This window comes from Sparus aurata, chromosome 11, assembly GCF_900880675.1.
Source record: "Sparus aurata chromosome 11, fSpaAur1.1, whole genome shotgun sequence".
Taxonomy (NCBI): domain Eukaryota; kingdom Metazoa; phylum Chordata; class Actinopteri; order Spariformes; family Sparidae; genus Sparus; species Sparus aurata.
The window spans coordinates 22832487-22855032 of record NC_044197.1 but is presented as its reverse complement, the minus strand read 5'-3'; the positions used below and the strand labels follow the sequence as shown (position 1 = coordinate 22855032).

Genomic DNA, 22546 nt, shown 5'->3' with positions numbered 1-22546 from the left:
TAAAGAGAGTTTCCTGATTGATTGATTGATTGATTGATTGATTGATTGATTGATTGATTGGAATGGTAAGCATAGAAACCATGGATCCTGTGGACACAAACTCAAAGAATCCCATTTGTAAAATAAGCCCCTATATTTTCCCCTCATATAATGCAGCACATGAGGGTTTAGTAAAAAAAAAAACAGACACATATTACTCTGTTGACTTAAACAAACATAAAAACATGAAGCCAAACACATCCCAGGAAAATCACCTCACAGATAAGTTCATCCAAAAATGAAAGAGTCGGCTGAAGTTTTGTTGTACCCAACACATTTTTTGAGCTTTTTCAAATTAATTTGAGATCTCAGGGCTTCTGGAGACTTGGATTATGCTGTACAGGCTATGTGGAGCCAATTCTGTTTTGATTTGGGTTTCTTCTGTCATTTACCTTCTAAAACAAGTCCCCTTCTTCTTCTCTTCTTGAAGAGGATGCTGCAACATCATTCCGCTGTGAAATGTGACTTTCAAGTGACTCTCCACCAGCATGAGGGTGGGGAGGTAATAACCAAATTTTCAGTTTTCTGGGTGAACTAAAACAATAAGTCGCACTGAGGATCAACATTGACTGTACGTCCATTTCATAAAGCCACTGATCTTCACTGATTGAGGTTTGTTGTGCAGGTACTCGAAAACACTCTCAAGATGCAAAAACAACGTCTCAGTGTGACACCTCCACCGCCAGCTTATTGTACACTCTACCTCTGTGTGAACCTGCTGCAGTTATTATGGGCGTTGGAAGCAGCAGCCTCTCTGATGACAGAAACACACGGTGAAGCAACCACAGGCTGGGTGGAGCCGGCAGCTCATAACTGAAACACCATCATTTGGCAACAGACTGAAGATAATCATCACTCTGTGGTTGTTGTTGTCGCCATCAACGCTTGTCTGCTGTTGGCGAAATCAATTTGGATTGACTAATTGTCCTGTTGGCCTGTGGACGCCATCATCAGACTCATCATTGTTCCAGCCTCGCTCTGATGACTCTGAATATGACAGAAATACAGAAGTAGCTGCTCAACTTTGCGTGGTGTGTGCATCGGTGTGTTTGTGTGTGTGTGTGTGTGTGTGTGTGTGTGTGTGTTATCTTCGAGCAGTTCTTGTTTCACACACTGCATCTGGGGGAGGATGAGGAAGTAGAGTTTGAATTTAACAGTGGATGTCTTGTAGGTCGCTGGCTGCTGTTGCCGCTGATCGACCTGATGTTTGTGTGATGGCTGCAGTTTGAGGTGGTCAACCGGTGGACTTTAACGACACGCACACACACACTCAGACAGACACACACTCTGGACAACGGACGCCTGAGGAGGAAAGGCTCCCACAGCAACAATGGTACTGTACCACACCTTCGTTTTCAATCTCGCACACCCTCAGACAGCTGTAACATGTGTGTACGCTGTGAAAACTAGCACTTTATGCATGTGCCTTATGTTTTATCATTCAAGTGTTTGACTTTTGATGCTTTGCTCTCAAAAACACAGTTTTCTGTTTGTGAAAGAGACAGCAGCTCACGATTAACTGCATCTCATTTCAGAAGTTTCTATGCGGCAAGTCATAAAAAAAAAGTGTTTCATGGTTTCCAATTTTTACATGGAGAGGGATTTCATAGTTTGTCTTTAAAGGCCATCCCTTCAGAGAAATTCAGCTCCTTCTGAGAGAGAGTCAGTGAGTTTCCTCTTTTTTTTCTGCCTTGAGCTAATCTCAATGGTCCTGTCATTGAGAACAGCTCAAGCTAGTGAAACACATTGGTTGCATTGTCATGTTTTTTGATTTGGGATCACAGTTCAGATAAAAATGTGGATTTGGACTGATTAAAGTCAGATGTAATGCGTAAAAAGGACACAAAGCTGTCATAAAGTGTCCCGCCCATGTTAAAATAAGTTGAAAAACCCATCATCTTGAATTAACCGTGAACCGTGAGTTGTACTGTAATCTCAGTTGATAAGATTTATTGCTCACACAGTGTTGAAAACTGCTTTGACAGCCCCCCCGGGTTCTGCAGGCGGTTGCAGGAAGAGAACCAGAAGCATGTACAAAGTTTATAGGGTTTCACAAGAGGCAGAGATGAGGTGTGAGAGGGGGGAAGTGGACTACAGGAGAGGCCTACAACACTTCCTCCTCACACTCAGAATGATCCCTCACATATCCAAACTCAACCAGTATTTTGGTTGAAGTCATAAAACACAGTCATAATCGTTTAGCTTTTAACCTTTCAAAATCAGAGTCAACCACTTGAGGAGGCTGCACTTAAAGATCAGCAACTGTCCATTTAAATATGTCTGATACTCAAAATCGGGCAGAAATAATTGTGAGAAGTGAGGCGGGTGTTAAAGGGTCAGCTCACAGTTTCTTTCAACAACTGTGCAGAGAGTTCCGGTTTGATGCCGCAAGTTTTTCAGATCAGAGCTGCTGTGTCAAAACCACAACACGATAGACGTGCCTGGCATTCTGTTTGTGGCTCTCGATGCCGGAAAAAATTTGAATTTTTAATTCAACAGCACGACTATCGCGTGACTGCTCAGTGAAGAGTAGAAAGTGTTTCTTAACGAGAACGGATTTCAGTGACGTCAGTGGATCTTCCCTAATATGAGAAGTATTCATTTATGGAGAAGATTTTTAATTAGTTTAAAATGTTTTTTTTAATAGATCCCCACTGATATTTGATCAATGGGGATATTGATACATAGCCAGTATTCTTTAAATATCAATGCATACATCCCTCAAAGCCGATCTCCCAAATTGACAAAGATATAACGGATGCAAGATATTTTACAGTTTAATGATAAGCTTTATCATCCAAAATAACACCAGCCCACTAAAACTATACATTTCACTGGGAATTTAATGATAATAAATTACCATTAACATCTTTTGTCTGCATTGTAAAGAGAAAGTTTTCAGATATAAAATATACACCCATATGGATTTATCTGTGACAGGCCAATATCGATCGGGCCTAGTTATTTATTGTTGTTTAATGATTTATACCGCTACCACTGTAATATATCCCCATACCAGGTTAAAAGGGTTAATATCCCCATGCCACATGTTTGTAACTTACCTGTGTAAAACCTCGGAAGTGTCAAACAAAGTTAGCAGGCTAAGTTAGCTAAGAGAACACAAATATCAAGAGCCCAAACAAAAGAAACACAATAACAGCGGTCCGAAGAAAAGAAACACTGCTGCAAACGATGTAACCAAGTGTCTTACTTTTGCCGCACCTGACAAGTTTAAGAATAAAATGGACATGAATATGTAACATTAGTGCATTGAGCAAACAACAGACCAGAAAAGGCCAACAACTGGATTTTAGAAGCCGTGTGATTACAAAGTCAGTGGAAAGACTAAAGTTGTCGATCACGCCATCATGTTGAAACAAATTCAACTTGAGCTCAAAATGAGCTTTTCCAAAACGCTTTATAAATCTGCAGCTTATTAAACCACAGAGCCGAGAGGAAAATGTAAGAAAAAGGGATAAACTGGAGGGAAACAATACAAAGAACCAGAGATTCTGCTGAGTTCTGACTTGAGTCAGAGGCTGACCACAATCACATAAAAGACACACTTTAATAGATACAGTAAGTGCGTCTGTTACCAGCTATCTTACAGATAATGTCTGCACAGTTTTAACATGGTAAAGCAAACAGCGAAGAGTACAAACAGTCCGAAAATGTTTTTCATATGACGAGATAAAGTGTGATAAAGTAAAGTTAATCAAGATTCAAAATTCAAAGTGTTTATTGTCATATGCACAGTAAAGAAACATATTTCTCTGTACAATGAAATTCTTTCTTCGTTGCCCACAAAGTAAAGAAGAATATATAACCGAAATGTATAATATATGTATAATATACAAAGTAAAGCACTTTTACAAGGCACTCACGTTAAAAAGAGATGAATACTCAACATCTTACTTTTGGAGACGATCACATATCTTTAAATATTCTTTATAACACACTTTTTTTTGTTTCTTTTACATTACAAATAAACATAATCTGTTGTTGTTTGTCTACAACAACAAAGATAGGGGGGATGATATGCAACAAAGGCCGCCGGTCGGACCTGCACCCTAGGCCACTGCAGCAACGACAAGACCTCTGTGCATGGGTTGCGTGCTCTAGCGACTGAGCTACTGGGGCACCCTAGTTTACTTTAAGACATCCCACAACCAACCTGCTGCAATAAATACTAAATAGAGCCCACTGAAAATTGAACCTCTGCTGAAAATAGACAGAACAGAATTGACTCATGTTTGAGAATCATTTATAAAACCTACTGTGCCCAGCTGTTTAAGGAAAATAATAAACCCTTTTTTAATGAAACTATATAAGTGAACTGTTTTCAAAGATTTGTATCTTCAGTAAGAACAAGAGGGGTTTGGTTTGCTGCCTCTGATTTCAAGGGTTCTAATTAGACACTCATGACTTCTGTCTAAAATTCCCTTGAGGGGATTTAAATTTAGAATTAAAAATACACATTCGATGAGATGAGGAAATGAAATAAATACTCTTTTTTATACTGTGTGTCTGCTTAGACCATGGCTTAATTGAGCTACAGTACATGACATTTCTTTTATACATATAATAACACATTTATCGTATTTTTTTTTTTTTATATTTCCTTAAAAGTTAGTCTCTCATATTTTGAAATTACTAGATACTCTGGAAACTTTAAAATGTTAACAGAAATTCAAACTAAATATCCATTATTTGGTTTATTTTTATTTTTTTAATTTCTGACATTTCCAGAGATAAAAGTCTTTTCATGGTGAGATTACTGGTGAAAAGTTTAGATTAGGCTTGTTGCAGAATATGACAAATGAATTACAAAATAAGAAAAGGAGTAAAGATGTAGGTGGAAGCCCCAGACCACAGCTCAACCAGCATGCCAATGCCAAGACCTGTAAGACTTCACACATCAAACAAACCAGTATCTTTTTTGGAAAACCAAGACGCAGGAGACGTGTTCACCTTCACAAGAAGGTCTCAACAGAGAATTATGGTCTGTCTGACGCACTCTTCATTACTAAAACACACATTGTTTCACAACATCATTAAGTTGTTGATTCATCACCATGTCACGATCAGATCCTGTGTATAGTCAGCAAGTCACAAAGTTTTGGTGGTGCTTCTCTAAAACGTCCAACTTAGAAAATGAGCTCACCTCATCTTTGACCTGTTTCTCAGCAACCAGCCCCAGCTTCCTGTAATGGCGACCACATTGGGTTGCATTCTTCAAACATCTCTAAACTGATGCCAAACTTGTCTTTGTCACTAACCAAATACATTAGACTGCCGAGGTACTAACATTTTACATCTCCTTCGTAATTTACTTCTTTCTGTCTAGTTGTTTGTGAACTTGTTCCGTTGTTCCGTGTCTTTATTTTAATTCTACTTTATTCCCTTTTCTTTGTTTTTTATTGTTGTTTATCAGTTCATTTCTCTCTTGTTTGTTTCTTGTTCTTTGTTTCATTTTTTCATTGTCTGGTTGTTGTTTTTTATTACTTTCCCATTCTTCCTCGTTTGTTTACTTCTTTCTTGTTTGTTTGCGTGTTTGTTTGTTTCTTTTTTTCTGTTTTGTTTTGGTACTTGAATGTTCTGATAATTTAGTATTGCACTTCCGCAAAGATGGGGGACTTTGAAAAACAGATTTAAACACAGACTCTTAAAGTCTTAAATTCTTCCAAGAATATAAGACTTGGTACTATTTCCATCATTTAGCTTTCAAAGGAGTTCATATGCCAATTAAATATGAATATAAAGACAAAAAAACCCATTACAACCTTCTTTCTTCCTCTCTCTGGTGTGTGATTCAGGCCAAGTACCACTGGCAGAGTCAAAATGTTAAGCAGAGTGGAGTGGATGACATGGTCCTGCTATCCAAGATCACTGAGGATGCCATCGTGGAAAACCTTAAGAAAAGATACATGGACGACTACATCTTTGTATCCTTTCAATATCATCATCTCCAATACTGGACTCTTCAAATTGTGGTCACAAATATTGATGATATTACTTGATTTAACTGCAGGGACATTAGAAAGATCAGCAGCGGATTCTTGTTTAGATTCTTGCTGGCAGGAAATCATAATGAATGTGGGACAGGAAGTTACAGCCACTGTGTCAGTCTGCCATTAGATCCCATTCTCTACCTTGTCCTTTAATCACTCACCAACACCAAGAGATGAAGAGATTTAAGAAAACTGAATTTGAATTTGGTTATATGTGGAGTATTATTGTTGTGTATCCTGTCCAATCAATGTCAAACCTATTTGCTTCAAAATCTCTGTTACATGGATACCTATACCGTCAACATTAAAACGTCCAGCCCATCTTAAAACACAAAAATATGACAAAAGAATGACAAACATACAGTCAAACAATTTGAACAAACATATATGGGCATAAATACAATGAATTCATTCTTCCTCTTCTGCATTCAATATGACTCACCGCTCACTTCCGTCTTCTTAGAGCACAGCTGAACTTGAAACCTATATTTAAAGTCAGGAAAAGAAATTCACAGCTGATGTCACTTCACGCACACTGCAGCAGCAAGTCATGAATACAGACGACCTACAAGTTGTCAGGGATAACTATTCGTGAATAAACTTAATCTTATCATTAACTATGAATTAGCTGTTTCCTAGTTAAAACCACTTTGAAATGCCAGGTAGTACGCTGACATGAAATGAAAGATCCTTGTGGTTGGTGTTTCTCATTTGCATAGAATGCTTTGACTTTTTAAGGCAACTGTTTTATCACAGTAATCAGGAAGTACAGATGGTTGAACCTTTCCTATAATTGTCAGGCCGTAGCACGAGTTTTTAGAAATACTTAAGACATGACCTTAGTAATTCTCCCCACCACCGCCATTCCAGATAAATTTGACAGCCGCCAACTATAACCTGTAATTTATTAGCGAGGCGGTAGTGTCGGTCATTCATTTATTTGGTGGAGTGCCATGACTTTTGGTACAGATAGTACTGTTGTTGTTTTTTAAGTGCACTTGTTATGAAGTGATTCCTAATCGTGCCACAACAACAAAATGAAAAGATGTTTTACTGCCAGCAAGATTGGGCGATATCCAAAATTTTACATTAATTACATTGTTCAGCGCAAATATAATGAAAGACAATATTATTGTCTGACAACACTGCATGCATGCCACCATGCACCATCAGGCCAGTTCACGAGTAGTAAAATCCCCACCTACTTAAATATCAAGCTACATTGCCTCTGCTGCCACAACAGCTCAGCGTGCATTTTCTTTTTCAAAATAAAATCCTTAAGATGTCGTAACAGCTGTGCAATATTCGATATTGTGTAAGAGATATTCGGTAATATCTATTATTGGCCCAAGCCTTACTGCCAGAGATTGTATGAGTTTGATTGCTGAATTGTATTGTGTAAACTATATTGTATACGCTGATATAAATGACAGGTTTGTCAAGAGTGTCATTTTGCATAGGCATTGGTGTTACATTTGCATTGTTACCAGGTTTCTCTGGACATATATTTGACTTTGACCTCTCAGTACATATATTGGCCACAATATGAATATATATTGAATATATTATACACTGGATTTTTAAATGATGAAATATATTAGTTATGGCCTAAAAGACGATTTACACCCCTTGACCTCTCTGCTCAGACGTACATCGGCCCTGTATTAATATCAGTTAACCCATTCAAGCAGATGCCCTATTTCACCGAGAGAGAGATCGAACTATACCAAGGAGCTGTGAGTACTCTTTCTGAACATTTCATAAACAGTCCTTATAAATTGGTGGTGTTTGGATCAAACTGTTGATGACTGACCACAAATCTCTTTCTCACTATTTGTCTCTGTAGGCCCAATATGAGAATCCACCGCACATCTACGCCTTGACAGATAACATGTACAGGAACATGATGATTGATGGAGAGAATCAGTGTGTCATCATTAGGTGATCACAAAAAGCCCTGTCTTTCGTTTTTATAACACAGCATGTGTTGCCACGTACCAGTGTATCTTGAGTAACATTATGTTCTTTTGTGGTGTGTTGTGTCCTACTTGTCATTGTCTTGTGGTAGCGGTGAGAGCGGTGCTGGAAAGACAGTGGCTGCTAAATATATCATGGGTTACATTTCCAAAGTATCTGGAGGAGGATCGAAAGTTCAGGTAGAGACAGCACACAATGGCTAAAAATATCTTTACATTTCCTGTAGTGAGCAGGCATTTCTGTTGTGTCTCACACTGTGTCACTGTGTGTGTTGGCAGCATGTAAAAGACATCATCCTACAGTCAAATCCTCTCCTGGAAGCTTTTGGTAATGCCAAGACCGTCCGCAACAACAACTCTAGTCGTTTTGTGAGTATATTCTTTTCTTCGACGCCTACTGTGGATGCTAGTTGAGTGGTGGTCTGTAGATGCTAGAATGTCATTTTTTCTTTTGTTGTTAAAGTTTTTACTGTTTTTTAGCCATGCTAGCATAGCGTGGGCATGGGAAGTTGGCTGTCTGGTCCACCACTCTGGTTCAAACTGACATAACTCAAACTACTGGATGGATTGCTATAACATTTTGTGTTGACATTCATGGAGTCTGGAGGAGAAATCCTAATGTGGTGATCCACTGTTTTTTGCTGTAGTGGCACATTAAGGTCCCAGAGCTGTTGACAGGCCGCTGCTGCAAACTGTTATGTTCAAAACAGAAGCACACTGACCAACCATAAAAGAACAACATTACGTGGCTTAAACAGCTCATTCGGCATAATCTGAGTTTCAGGAAGCCCAAAGATCCCAAATTGATTTGCAAGGAAACTACTTACACCTAGAACGTAGTCAAGCTCATGCATCCGATTCAGAATGGGTGTCTCCTTAGGCTTTCAGCAGCTACATTGATGACTTGGGGCATCCAGAGACTTGGAGTATGCTAGTTGACTTGTATGGAGCCAATTTAGATTTTTCTTCAGTTGTCTCTTATTTGGATGAAGAAAACTGCATTACAGACATGCTCCACATACAGGGGATTTCTCATACTGCTATTTGTGAACTAATGATTATTATTGTAATGATAAGTGGATTGTTTCTCAGTTAATTTATGATCAGTGAAAAATGTCCAAAAACAGGTGAGATGTTGTCTAACCAACAGTCCAAATACCAAAGATATTGAGTTAACTATCACATAAGACAGACAAATATGCAAACATTACAACTTTGAAGGTAAAACTATAGAAAGATTAGCATTAATGTTTGAAAAACTACAATTTAATCAATTCCTAAAGTAGTTACTGATACATTTTCAGTTAATTAACTAACTGATTATTTGACTAATTGTTTCAGCTCTAATGGAAAAATAACATTATTCACTTATCAAAGATAGTACTTTTCCAAAGTATTGAAAGGATGCACTTACCGCAAAGGGTATATTTGAGAAATAGGGGCACATATATAATATTAAGTTTGTCTTATGAAGCATTGTTTCAGTTTGCAGTGTTGGTGTGATGCTCACTACAAGACATGGCATCCCGTGTCATTTCTCATCAGTTGGGTCCTTACGATGACTCTAATTTCACACCTATAAACCACAACAACATGCAAGTGTGCAGATTAGTGCAAGTCACTAAATTGTAATGTTTCTGCAGCCCCCTCACATAGCTAGAACGCTTTAGCGCAGGTCAATGTAGTTAGATGTATGCAGAGTATTTTCCAGGTCATAAAGATGGAGGGCACAGTTTTTATCTGGAAATCTGCTACAGCGTTCTGGCACTGTCTCATCCTGACGACAGTTGTTTTAAGAAATTTCAATTCTAATCTGAGTTATTTATTTAATGTTCTCTATATTAACGAGGTTTCAATGAGGCTTGAGGTTAGTGTGTTGGGAAGGTGCACAAGCAGGTGCAGCACTCTGCACCTGCTGAGTTAACCAGATCAGACAGACTGTCACCTCTGATTGTTGACTTTGACTTTGCATCTAACAGGGGAAATACTTTGAGATTCAGTTCAGCAGAGGAGGAGAGCCAGATGGCGGAAAAATCTCAAACTTCCTGCTGGAGAAGTCGAGGGTGGTGAGCCAGAATGAGAGCGAGCGGAACTTCCACATTTACTATCAGGTCAGAGGCGGATGAGAGACAAGCACTGATCGGCACAGATACTGATACTGTCTATTTATGATTCATTATTCATTTAGATGTTAATGAACTATTCATCATTTTTCTGTGCCCACTCTGAAAATAACTGCCACTTGTAACTTCTTTTCTACCTAAACTTTTCTCTTCCAGCTGATAGAGGGCGCCAACAGCCAGCAGAAAGAGGGTCTGGGCATCATGACCCCAGACTACTACTACTACCTCAACCAATCTGGGACCTACAAGGTGGATGGGACCAACGACAGTAAAGACTTTCAAGAAACTATGGTACTATATATTGTGGAGAAAAGCAGTGGTTCCCAGTAGAGGCTCTGGATGCCTCTGAGGGGTTCACAAGATAAACCATAAGGCTGTGTAATGATTAACTGACAGATAAGGAAAAATATAAGCAATTTTTTTCTGCAGCCATTGCCTCTTTTTATAGGTGGATTTTTGACTCAAAAACTCAACAATGAGTTTTGAGGGGACTTTAACTCTTTGAAGAAACTGTTCAGACTCATAGTTCTACTTTAGGCTGTGTTGCCTGGTTGCAAAGTACTCGATGCTGAGGGACCAGGAGACTTTTGGGAATCACTGTGTGAATTATACATGGCCCCAGGTTTGCTGTGTGACAATGTGATTAAACAAAAACTTATTTAGAAGTAACCTATAATTATGAAGAGCTTAATGGGTTGATTTTGGCCGGCTAATAACTAAATACGGCATATTATGTCTTTTCATATCTAGTAGTGTAAATTTCCAAACAAAGAAAGTAAATGGTTGACATTACCATAAAACCAACTGGGATGCTCCAGGGGATTGTGGGGATTTCTGATACAGGTCTCGGGCCCAGCCAGGGACAGTTGCTAATCCAGCCTTAAGACAAACAGTATAGCTAACGTTAGCTTTCATGGAAATTACTGTAACTGCTACACATTAAACAAAAGTCTGGTAAACGACGTATTAGGCTGTTAATCCAAACTAAACATATATATTTTTACATATTTGTTCACTGCCTATTAGGTAGAACAACGTATTCCACCCAACCAGTAGACACTGCAGCTTCTTAGTAACTAGCTAGCTAATTTTTGCTTTATTTATTTGGTGTGGGCGTTATCAGTTCCTCCGCCACTTAAATGTAATGGAGGTGATTAGAATTTTGTTTAAGGTGCCAACAGCATTGACAAATACATTTAGTAAAAAATCAGTGGCAACACATTTTTTCAAAAACAGTAGAAGTGTTACTCTATGTAATACACAGAGCTCACGATGAATATTTTTAGTTGGAACTAGTTTCTACTGAGGGAGTAGTCCCTCTGAATCAGTGCGCAAATGGCAGGTATCCATAGCAACATCACTTTTTCTTTTAACAGCTGCGACTTGTTTAGCTAACACTGGAAATAACTGTCAAAACTTTAAAAGTTAGTTAGACATGAGTTACTTTTAACACTTTCAAACTTTATTTTCTATCTATCAAAAATTATATTAACGCTTTTTTTTTTTTTTTTTTTACTGTGGTAAGTGGCCATGCTTTTCCTAATTGGGCAAACTTGGCTAAAATTACCTACAGGTTTTGTTTTAGCTCAGGTTATATAAATTAATTGCTGAAATTTATTAATGTGTTCTGCCCTCAGTGATATAAAAAAGTAGGCTAAAGCAGTATCAAAAAAACTGGGCATTTTATTACTTACAAAGTTGGGTTTAATTGCTAAAGTTAAATTAGTTTAATTCTTTTTTAGTTTTAGTTAGCGTAACATTAGCTAGTTTTAACAGTAACTGAGTGTAATTGCTATGTTTGTTCTTCACAGTCTAATATTGCCCAGCCAGAAAGACCAGGAAACAAAAATAAATGAATAGGACATTTCTAAAAAAAGTGTAAATGAAATATTTCCACTCTGTCTTAGCCATGCTTGTTGATGCGACAAACTGCTGCCCTCATTATTTAATTATTTTTGCTGTGGTTTCCAGGAAGCCATGCAGGTGATTGGGATCCCAGGTGACATCCAGACTCAGGTGCTGCAGATTGTCGCAGGCATCCTCCACCTGGGAAACATCAGCTTCATAGAAGCAGGCAACTACGGGCAGGTGGAGAGCACGGACTGTGAGTGAGACACATGCACATACACCAGTCACACGTATCCATTCAACCATGCCTGTGTACACACACTGGGGACTGTGTGTGCACATCCCTTAAGGGATATGAGTAAATTACAGCTCACGGTGATGAAGAAGTCCCATGACAAATACGCTGTTAATTAATAGGATCTGTGCACATCACTACTACCTTGTTTAGCCTCTCCTTTGTTTGCTGCCAAGGGATTACCTGCTCAATAGATAATTGGTGTTTACATCCAGGCAGCAATTTTACCATCCCACAGTCGCTGTTTTGAATTGTAAAACCTGCAGACAGTTTCATCTACATTTACTGCAGAAAGAAGCATTCTTTACTCAAGCCTAATTTTGATAGAATTTATATGTCTATGTTGATTTGAAATATAACTTTTCTCTTTCAGTGCTTGCCTTCCCAGCATATTTGCTGGGCATAGATCCCAACCGTCTGCAGGACAAGCTGACCAGCCGGAAGATGGATTCAAAGTGGGGAGGGAAGTCAGAGTCCATCAATGTGACCCTGAACCAGGAGCAGGCCACCTACACACGAGACGCCCTGGCCAAAGCCCTTTATGCACGACTCTTTGACTACCTGGTGGAGGTAGTCAAACTTTTTAAACACAGAAGCCACCAAAAATGTGAAATAAGGGAGAAACCTCTTACCTACCTAGTTACTGACATAAGTTGACATACAGTAAAAACATTTGGTCTTTATATTTCCCTGTCTGTCTTCTCCAGTCTATAAATAAAGCCATCCAGAAGCCGCATGAAGAATTCAGCATCGGAGTGCTTGACATTTATGGTTTTGAGATATTCAAGGTCAGTCGCCTTACAACGTACAGTTCCATATTATTTATAGGCAGCCACTAAAACAACAGATGGTAGTTTTAGAGATGGTACAGCACAGCAAGATTTACTGTTGTAATAGTGTGATATTGACTGGATTGTATCCCCCACTGGCAGAGAAATGGTTTCGAGCAGTTCTGTATCAACTTTGTCAACGAGAAACTGCAGCAGATCTTTATTGAACTGACTCTGAAGGCTGAGCAGGTAGCTACAGTGAAATGTTTTGCTTTTGTAAAGTCTGTCACATCTCTTGATTTGTCTTCCTTGTCTCTAGATTTATGCTCTTGACTGAGTAAATGGGGTTTTGTTGAATAGTGGCAAAGAGTGAGCTTCTACATAATTCAGTCTGAATGTGGTTTTCAATTTTCAAATTCGCTTTTTTAAAATGTATTTCAATCTGTTCTCCTCTGAGCTCTATTCTTTCTTCTAGTTTGTTCTAATGTCTTCTAATTTTCTCTTAGGAAGAGTATGTTCAGGAGGGCATCAAGTGGACTCCCATCGAGTACTTCAACAATAAGATCGTCTGCGACCTCATTGAAAATAAATTGGTAAGCTCACAGCTCATCACCCTTTAATAGATTTGTTGTTTGTTATATAAAATGGTAAAAAATGTCAGTGTTTCCCAAAGTCCATGATGACATGCTCTAATGTCTTGCTTTGTCCAAAGCCCACAGATATTCAGTTTTCTGTCATAGTGAAGTAAAGAAACCAGAAAATATTCATATTTTAGAAGCGGAATTAAGAGAATTTAGATTTTTTTTATATCTTTTCTTTTTTTCATTTACAATTCCTAAAACACAAAAAAGAAAATGCTCCCATGGTCCAAATAAGCAAAAGAGTCACCTTATATGAGATATTTACACGTGAACTGATTCTTTTGCCATTTTTTGAGGCCCAGGAATGCAGCCTTTTTTCCAACTCTTTCTTTGTGAGGCATAAACAGTTGCATAAATAACATAAATAATTTAAAAACTGTCCTTGCTTGGCTTTAATGGGTCTAACAATATTTTAAATAAACATTGTCATCATCTTGTTCTTTTATCATCAAATAATTAACCATCATATTGTATGTCTGGAAGCAGGATCTTTTGTTTTTAGGCCCAAACACTTTTTACTGTGTGAAATCTGTTGCAAGTGGTGATTTTTTATAGTAAAATTCATACACTCCATCCTCTCCTTGCAGAACCCACCTGGTATAATGAGTGTGCTGGATGATGTGTGCGCCACCATGCATGCGAAAGGAGAGGGTGCGGATGGCACACTCCTGCAGAAACTGCAAGCTGCCGTGGGAACACATGAACATTTCAACAGCTGGAACTCTGGCTTCAACATACATCACTACGCTGGCAAAGTACAAACATAAAATCAGTCATGCTGACTTTTTGGTAGCAGGAATACTACCCATGGACAATTATTTGTATTCTATTTCAAATTGTAAGGGTTCCTGAATATAATGCTTGTTGGCCGATGTGTGATGTGTTGTGATTTAGGGTTTTGTCACACCAAGAGGAAGTAAACATGTTTGTCATTGCATGAACACATTAACCCTCAAGCACATTTGAATTCAAAATTGTATAGCAAATAATCATAAAGTTATGTTTACACAGCAAATATAATGTCTGGTGTCATCTCAGGTGTCGTATGATATCAATGGCTTCTGTGAGAGGAACCGAGATGTGCTTTTCCCTGACCTCATTGAGCTCATGCAAAGCAGCGAATAGTAAGTCTCGTAAACCTATTTTATGTATTTATTTTTTGTATGTTTTTGAAAGAAATGAAGTAGAAAAAAATAAATGTAAAATGTTTTAATTTGTCTCGACAGTGACTTCATCCGTAGCTTGTTCCCTGAAAACCTGAACACAGATAAGAAAGGCAGGCCGACCACAGCCAGCTCAAAGATCAAGGTGAGGCTTTAAACTGATGGTAACCTTCAATCAGTGTATGGTTTATCCTCTCCTCACTTTGCAGAAAACCCAATAAAAATGTGTTTGGGGGGTTTTAACAATGCATTAAATATTTCAACAGAGACAAGCTAATGAACTGGTGAACACACTGATGAAATGCACTCCGCACTATATCCGCTGTATCAAACCTAATGAGACAAAAAGACCGAAAGACTGGGAGGAGAGCAGGTCAGCATTCTCACTGTGACTTTTGTTACTTCAAAACATAAGCTCAAACATGCAGTAATCCCTTCTAAACAAATGGTGGTGTTCCATCTGTTTTTAGGGCAAGGCATCAGGTTGAATACCTGGGACTGCGGGAAAACATACGTGTAAGAAGGGCTGGATTTGCATACCGCAGAGCCTTCAATAAGTTTCTGATGAGGTGAGTTTAATCCTGCAGCGTTTCCTTAAAGAATACATCCATTTCTGTGTGTTTGTCCGGAAAGAAAAACACATCTAGAACACTCTCTGAGTGACTTTTTGTTGCTGCGTGTGTACTTGTTGTATCCAGGTATGCTATTCTGACAGCGGAGACATGGCCATGTTGGAGGGGTCCAGAGCAGCAGGGGGTCCTTCACCTCCTCCGCTCTGTCAACATGGATAACGATCAGTACCAGATGGGACGTACCAAGGTCTTCGTCAAGAACCCTGAATCGGTAACAAACTTTTGATATATTTCAGTTTTAGTTGTTTTATGTATCGGTATTGATTAATGGTGGAATGTAACTCTACTTAAATCCTGTTACATCTCTCTATGACAGTGATAACTGTTGGAATATACAGCTGTTTATTCTTACTTTAATAACAATATATCTCTTACAGCAGCTTTAGGCATTGTTCTTCAGTGCAAGTTTGAGTGACTTGTGCTTTACATTTCATATTGCCTTATTCTTCCTTTTCACTACAGTTCAGACGGAAATATTGTATTTTAAACTCCAATATATTTACAGTTGTAGTAACTAGTTACTTTACAAATTGTAACATATGACAAGCTTTAAAAACAGGATGCATGGCTTCAGATAAAACTACTGAATGAAATAAAACTACTTAGCAGTATATAATTTAGTTAGAATTAGCTTCACCTCGAGAACTGTAACATGCTACTTAATGTATAATCATATAAAATTAACTGTGGCTGTTTTCACAACAGCTCTACAACCCAGCTGTATACTACCTGCTGAGCAGACAAACACAGTTAGCCACAAGCTGGTGAACATAGTGAGACAGGAATGGATATTGGAAGTAGCGCCAAACAGGACTCCGAATGATTGATCATGTTTCTCACTAGAAACAGAGTTGATCAAGTTTACCATATCAACCTAAAAGGTGATGATATGCCAGTGTTGTACACAACCACCAAGTGGCTGAAGTGGTAGTGGTCTGAAAACTTCTTCCTCTTCCTCTTCCTCTCCCTCTCCCTTGATCTGCATGAATTATAGTTTGAAACACTTCAAACAATGTTCCTTTACATTTCTGTCTGCATAAATTCATATTACAAATAAATGTTCTAATTAACAGAAAAAAAACTTAATAAAATATGTACTTGGCAGTGAATGATAAATGTAAACTCCTTCCTCATGCTGGTTCCTCCATAGCTTTTCCTGCTTGAGGAGATGAGGGAGAGGAAGTTTGACACTTTTGCCAGGATCATTCAGAAATCCTGGAGAAGATTCATTGCCAGGAAGAAATATGAACAGATGAGAGAAGAGGGTGAGTTCCAAGGACAAAACTATTGTTCTTAGTAAAGTGCATATTTGGTGCTGTGATTCTAAATGTTTGCCAATTCTTGCGACACAGCCTCAGACATCCTGTACAATTCCAAGGAGCGGAGGAAGAACAGCATCAACAGAAACTTTGTCGGAGACTACCTCGGCCTGGAGCAGAGGCCTGAACTGCGACAGTTTCTGTCCAAGAGGGAGCGCATTGACTTCGCAGATTCTGTCAACAAGTTCGATCGCAGGTTCAAGGTGAGGCTTTTTTTAACAGTTACGTTCAGTTTTAATAAATTTGACCAACAGGAACCTTACTGTTGTTAGAGACTTCTTACCTCATCCCCACAGCCACCCACTCTTGTTCTCCTTTCTGGCCTTGCTCACAGTTCTCACTTCTGCTTTTTCTCTCACAACCCAGTCCATCAAGAGAGATATGATCTTGACCCCTAAAGGCATCTATCTGATTGGTCGCGAGAAGGTGAAGAAAGGACCTGAGAAAGGACAGATAAAGGAGGTGCTCAAACGAAAACTGGAGTTTGGAAGCATCAGTAGTGTCTCTCTCAGGTGAGATAGAGATACGCTACTACACAGGGTGATGGTGACATTTGTGGTTGTTTCTGTGGTGGAAAATACAAGAACTAGTACACTGCTGTGATGTTCACACTCACCGCTACATGAGAAGCCACTGACACAATAATAGTAAATACAGCAGAACTTTGCATTCACAGAATTGTGTCTGCTTTTTCTTGCTGAGAACTAGGGCTATCACTAGAGTGGTGTAGGGATGACGTATTTTTGTAGGCCAACCAAGAAGTTAGCATCACTCTGTGTCCATCTACAAAGCCTAGAGGGCTCCTGAATTGGATTTTTGGTAACCATAATATATACCATATATTATGGTCACATGACTTAACGTCACCACCACTAAAGGACTTACTACACAAGTTTTATACATGTGTTCTGTAAATTGATCAACCTACAAGTTGTAAAGCTAGAGTTAGAATAGTTTGTAACTAAAGTCTACTTGTAAAGATGAACTAGCAAGTAGATGAGTCTCAGTGTACTGCATGATGTCTCATTTGGCCACTTGTTAACGAATGCCGTTTTTTTTTTAAGATTTTTTGTGGCATAGACATCTTTATTAAGCAGTAGACAGATAGGAAATATGGGAGAGAGAGAGGGGGATGTGACATGCAGCAAAGGACCTCCGGCTGGAATCGAACCGGGGTCGGCTGCGTTTATGGCATGCGCTCTAACCACTCAACCACCTGCGCGCCTCAAATGCCATTTTTAAGACACTCAAGTGCCTTATAAATAAATTGTGGGACATTTAATGGAGTATTTTATGTCGTAGAACAAAGCGTGTAAATACTTTAAGTCTGTGGTAACCACAGATTTTATTTGGCATTTGACTGTTAGCCAATTTTAGAAAAACCCATAGATTTGAGACAAGGGAACCGGTTGTGCAAAAATGCTAACCAATTTACAGGTTTTAGGAGTACAGACTACATCACTCTATAAGGTCATAGGTCAAGCTGATAGTGAAGTTTTAGAGTGATCTCTGCTGGATCACAAGGCAAACTGCCTAATGCATGAATGAATGGCACATTTCAAAACAGGCTATTACAGCTCGAATATTAACTTAAACGATTTTGACAAAATATGACAGCCCTAACTGAGAACTTGACATTTCAGTCGGTAAACAGCGCGCGTTACACCTCATACTAAACTTTTTTCAGCATTTAAACTACAGGTTAAACCCTTCTCAAAGCTTTAATACCTCTAACTTTAACTTTCACCGCCATGGTAAAACAAAAAAAAGCCACAAAAAGCTCGTGTTAAGACACTGAAATTGTTTCAGTATTGGCAGATATTTTCTTTAGAAGATGTACATTTTTCTAGTTTTCCTTTTATCTTAATGGTCTGTTTTTTCATTTTCCTTCAGTACAAGACAGGATGATTTCTTCATTCTACACGAGACCCAGTACGACAGTCTGCTGGAGTCTAACTTCAAGACCGAGTTCCTCAGCCTGCTCTCGAAACGCTACGAGGAAGTGAACAAGAGAAAACTGACAATCTCCTTCACTGACAGGTAAGGCAACCTGCACACTCAGACAGGCTGCAGTTACACGTGATCTTACATACTCAAATCACTAACACACTTTCTTACCACTCAGGCTAGAGTTCAGAGTGAAGAAGGAGGGCTGGGGTGGAGGAGGATCCAGGGTTGTGATGGTTCAGAGGGGGCAAGGAGACCTGGCCCAGCTCAAACCTGCAGGGAAGACCCTCACCATCACTGTAGGGGACGGTTTACCCAAAAGCTCCAGTAAGTTAGAACGTAATGACACAGCACAGTGTTGAAATAAAAAGGAGCAGGGCAAAACTTCACACACATACACACAAAAGAGAGTTCTAGAAAAATTACAAAGATGGAGAATGTTTGAACTGTATGAACTGTACATAGATTCTTGTTTAGATTGATGTTTATGTAGCTAAGCATATGTATTTTTTCTCAGAGCCAACCAGGAAGACCGCTCCACAGTCACGTGGTGGAGGGAGAAATAATTACGCAGGTAGAGGTAAAGTCACAATTTAATTCTTTAATCATCGTTGTAGTTTTAGTACATTTCTTTTATATCTAACACAAATATTTTATTTTTTACTCAACTTGTATTTCTCAGGAGGCAGTGGTGCTAATACAACTCTTGTCCACAGGGGCCACCACAATCAGCAATTTATAAAAGTTTCTTGTAGCTGCTTTTAGTTAAATATGGGAATGCTTCTCTCACCACTATCAGTCAGAACCAACTGTATTATTTAAAACTGGATTTTAAGCTATTTCCTGAATAGTATTTTGGCAAGGTTTTCATTGTAAAAGTCTAGATGTTGTTCAAGTTTTATTTTTACCCTTTTTTCCACCTCCTCTCTTCTCAGCACACCAGAACGGAGCAGCTAAGTTTTCCAGAGCCCCTCCCCAACAACAGTCAGAAATCACATATTCTGCCCCGAACAAACATGGCAGGCCACCCAGCACAGCCCTGCCAAAACTGGGCTCCCAGAGAGCCCCCCGAGCCCCAGCACAAAACAACCAGTACAACCAGGGGAACCTGGACTTTCTTAATGTTCCCGACCAGGGCATGTCAGGGTAAGAGAGATCCCCTTGAGAGACCTGATTAGAAGGGATGGGAGGGATGATCACAGTTTATGTCGGGGGAGCTGATTAGTCATTTTAAATCAGTGCATACGTGAGTTGTAAAGGCTTGTCAAGGTGAGACTCAACGCTTGCCAAGCCCAAACGAATAAATGAATGAGAAGATAAACCTGTTTATAGAGAGCTGAGATTAAGTCACTTGCTGTTTAACTAGTTTCTGTCAATGCCATGTCCTAAAACAAACTGGTTTGTAGGAATACTCCTCTGAACACTTCCAAATGCAAAAGATTTCTTAGCTGTTAAGAAAGGCCACACTCACAATTTCAGATAATATCTTCTCGAAGGCATTCTTCCTGTTGTACTAATTTTCTGCATTGTAAAGGTGACAATAGGAGTTCTATAAAGATTAAAGAAATAGTCCAAAGTCTGCTCCACACACCTGGCCAATCAGTGACCTGAAATGGGAAAGAATATCTGAATGCCAGAGAAACTGTCAGACATAGCCCCCTTGATTTTGATATGGGAAAAAATATTTGATGTGTGACGATGAATGTGATACATGTGGGAAAAAGTTGTTTCCTGGCAGACAAAAAGTCAAATGCCTACTTTTAGCGGGTTTATTATGAGGTTTCTTAATGCACATTTCATTGAACTGATGATGCTGAATTCCCAGATTTCTTGAGGTTCATTAGGATCTCTTATCTCAGAAACAAATTTATATTGATCTTATCAGGATTTATGGAGTCAGCCACTCAATCTGTGTTTAGCAAGGTTTGGTTTATGATAATCACAACTTTTAATTAAGTTTTATACACCTGGAGCGTAGCCCGAAGTTCTGGTTTCAGTCTGTACTTAGTTTAAAAAGAAACCGTCAAGTTAAAGCCTGATCTTTCTCAAATGAAGATATGCAAAACTAAAAACTTTCTTCTGGCTGGCCTTTTATCTTAAAAGAAACTTCACATGTTCCTGTCATCAGCAGTTCCTTTCAGCCTTTTGTCAATTATGTCCCCCTGTCACAGGAAGCAGAGGAAAAGGAGCATCAGTCATCGACCTCCTCCTGCTCCTAAACCACAGCCTCGACCCCAGGGGCCTCGCTGTCGAGCCATATATCAGTACATCGGCCAGGACACAGACGAGATCAGCTTTGAGGTCAATGACGTGTTTGACCTTGTCAAAGAAGGTGAGAGGACGAAACAAAACTAAACAGAAACTCTAAACTGATTGATCTGATTTGAAATGTCCTGCTGTGGTTATTGATTTTTCTCTCTTATTTTTCTGTGCAGATCCCTCAGGCTGGTGGACAGGAAGGATTCGAGGCAGGGAAGGTCTCTTCCCTGGGAACTATGTGGAAAAGATTTGAACAGGGCTCAATCAGTCCTGGGGGAGAAATATGTGTATTTTGTTAAAAGTGGCAAATTCTGCCTGCTAACGGTTTAATGGGTGCACAGTAGATCTTCTTTCATAATGGAAAAAGGGCTGTTGAAGGTTGGAACTAGCTGACATTTGAGCCACCTGTAAGTTGTTGACACGGTGCCGTACGCACAGAGCACAGGAGACATCACTGTTATGGTCATCATTGGTAAAACACAGATCCACTGCAGAGAGTTCGGGTTTTATCCTGTTCTCAGTGACAAAGCATCAAGATCTTTGACCCTCACAACACCTTTCTTTAAACTGTTACTGCACAATTACTCACAGCTACAGTTACAGCCTTTAAAGAAAAGTAGAGAGAATAATGCATCGCTTTCTGTTGTCTACTATGTTTTATTTGCCTGAAGCTTTTCTCGAGAGCAACATCCAATACTGTTCAGTATTCCTGATTAAAACAACAGCATGAAATCAAGTAATAGATAAGTTGTGAACTTGAATGTTACGTTTGCACTGTAACAAACCTGCTTCCGATTAATTAAAACTGTTCACAGAAACAATACTTTTAATCTCACTTTAAAAAAAAATTATGTCTTATTCATGGATTGTTACTAAAACGATTGATGGCAGTTTCTTATATATTTTTTTTAACTCCATTTAAAAAAAAAAGAAAGAATATATTTTCATATTTTCCCTCATGGACTTGGCACTGATTTCTGTCCTCAGTAAGTTATGAAAAATTTCTGAATAACCAACAGGAAGGAAGTGACTTATTCTTTTTACATTTTTTTAGAAATGTTTATTTCTGCCTTGAAATTTTAGGTTGATTTTGTAAGATAATGTAATTCCTTGACGGTCAATCAATATCTGTTTTTGTATATGAATAAGATGAGAAAAATAAAGAGCGTTAACACTCTGAAATTAGTTTTTCATCCTTGATTGATTAATTGATTAGTTATTTAAGTGCTTGCATGGTAAACAAACTTCATTAAGGAAAACCGAAAAGGAAAAATTAATGGTGGTTGTGAGTTAATTTAACTTTACTTCACTATTTACACTATTTTATACTTTTCAGGAGCAGATTTAACATGTAAAGTAAAACACATATTTCCTTTTTAAAATATGATGCACTGTAAGATTTAACTACCAACAGTGTTCCAAGTTGATAAATTATCTCTGTCTTCCAAGAAAATGTTTACTCAAATGTTGTATGTAGTTCTTTACTCGAGTGATCAGTTTTTCTACATTTTACTCAAGTACTG

General features: G+C 38.7%; 1 protein-coding gene across 2 annotated transcripts; it reads left to right on the top strand.

Moving 5' to 3' along the window:
• The first annotated feature begins 951 nt into the window (after positions 1 to 951).
• On the top strand, positions 952 to 22205 carry myo1f (myosin IF). Of its 2 annotated transcripts, XM_030434332.1 has the most exons (29): positions 952 to 1070; positions 1211 to 1372; positions 5856 to 5984; positions 7697 to 7786; positions 7897 to 7991; positions 8119 to 8206; positions 8306 to 8395; positions 10006 to 10137; positions 10306 to 10440; positions 12121 to 12253; positions 12666 to 12862; positions 13000 to 13080; positions 13225 to 13311; positions 13569 to 13655; positions 14291 to 14458; positions 14742 to 14827; positions 14930 to 15011; positions 15133 to 15239; positions 15337 to 15435; positions 15565 to 15709; positions 16649 to 16763; positions 16851 to 17020; positions 17184 to 17329; positions 18711 to 18857; positions 18943 to 19091; positions 19282 to 19344; positions 19700 to 19910; positions 20936 to 21096; positions 21200 to 22205. In XM_030434332.1, exons 2-29 carry the CDS (start codon positions 1370 to 1372, stop codon positions 21274 to 21276), a joined length of 3273 nt encoding a protein of 1090 aa, XP_030290192.1. In that variant the 5' UTR covers positions 952 to 1070; positions 1211 to 1369; the 3' UTR covers positions 21277 to 22205. The 2 variants fall into 2 exon arrangements, with proteins under 2 accessions (XP_030290192.1, XP_030290191.1); XM_030434331.1 differs by lacking the exon at positions 952 to 1070 and having other exon boundaries at positions 1181 to 1372.
• The last annotated feature ends 341 nt before the right edge of the window (positions 22206 to 22546 follow it).

Coding starts and splice junctions, on each gene's coding strand:
- myo1f (XM_030434332.1), top strand. Junction 13,656..14,290: donor ACCTCATTGAAAATAAATTG/GTAAGCTCACAG, acceptor CTCTCCTTGCAG/AACCCACCTGGTATAATGAG. Junction 14,828..14,929: donor CTCATGCAAAGCAGCGAATA/GTAAGTCTCGTA, acceptor TTGTCTCGACAG/TGACTTCATCCGTAGCTTGT.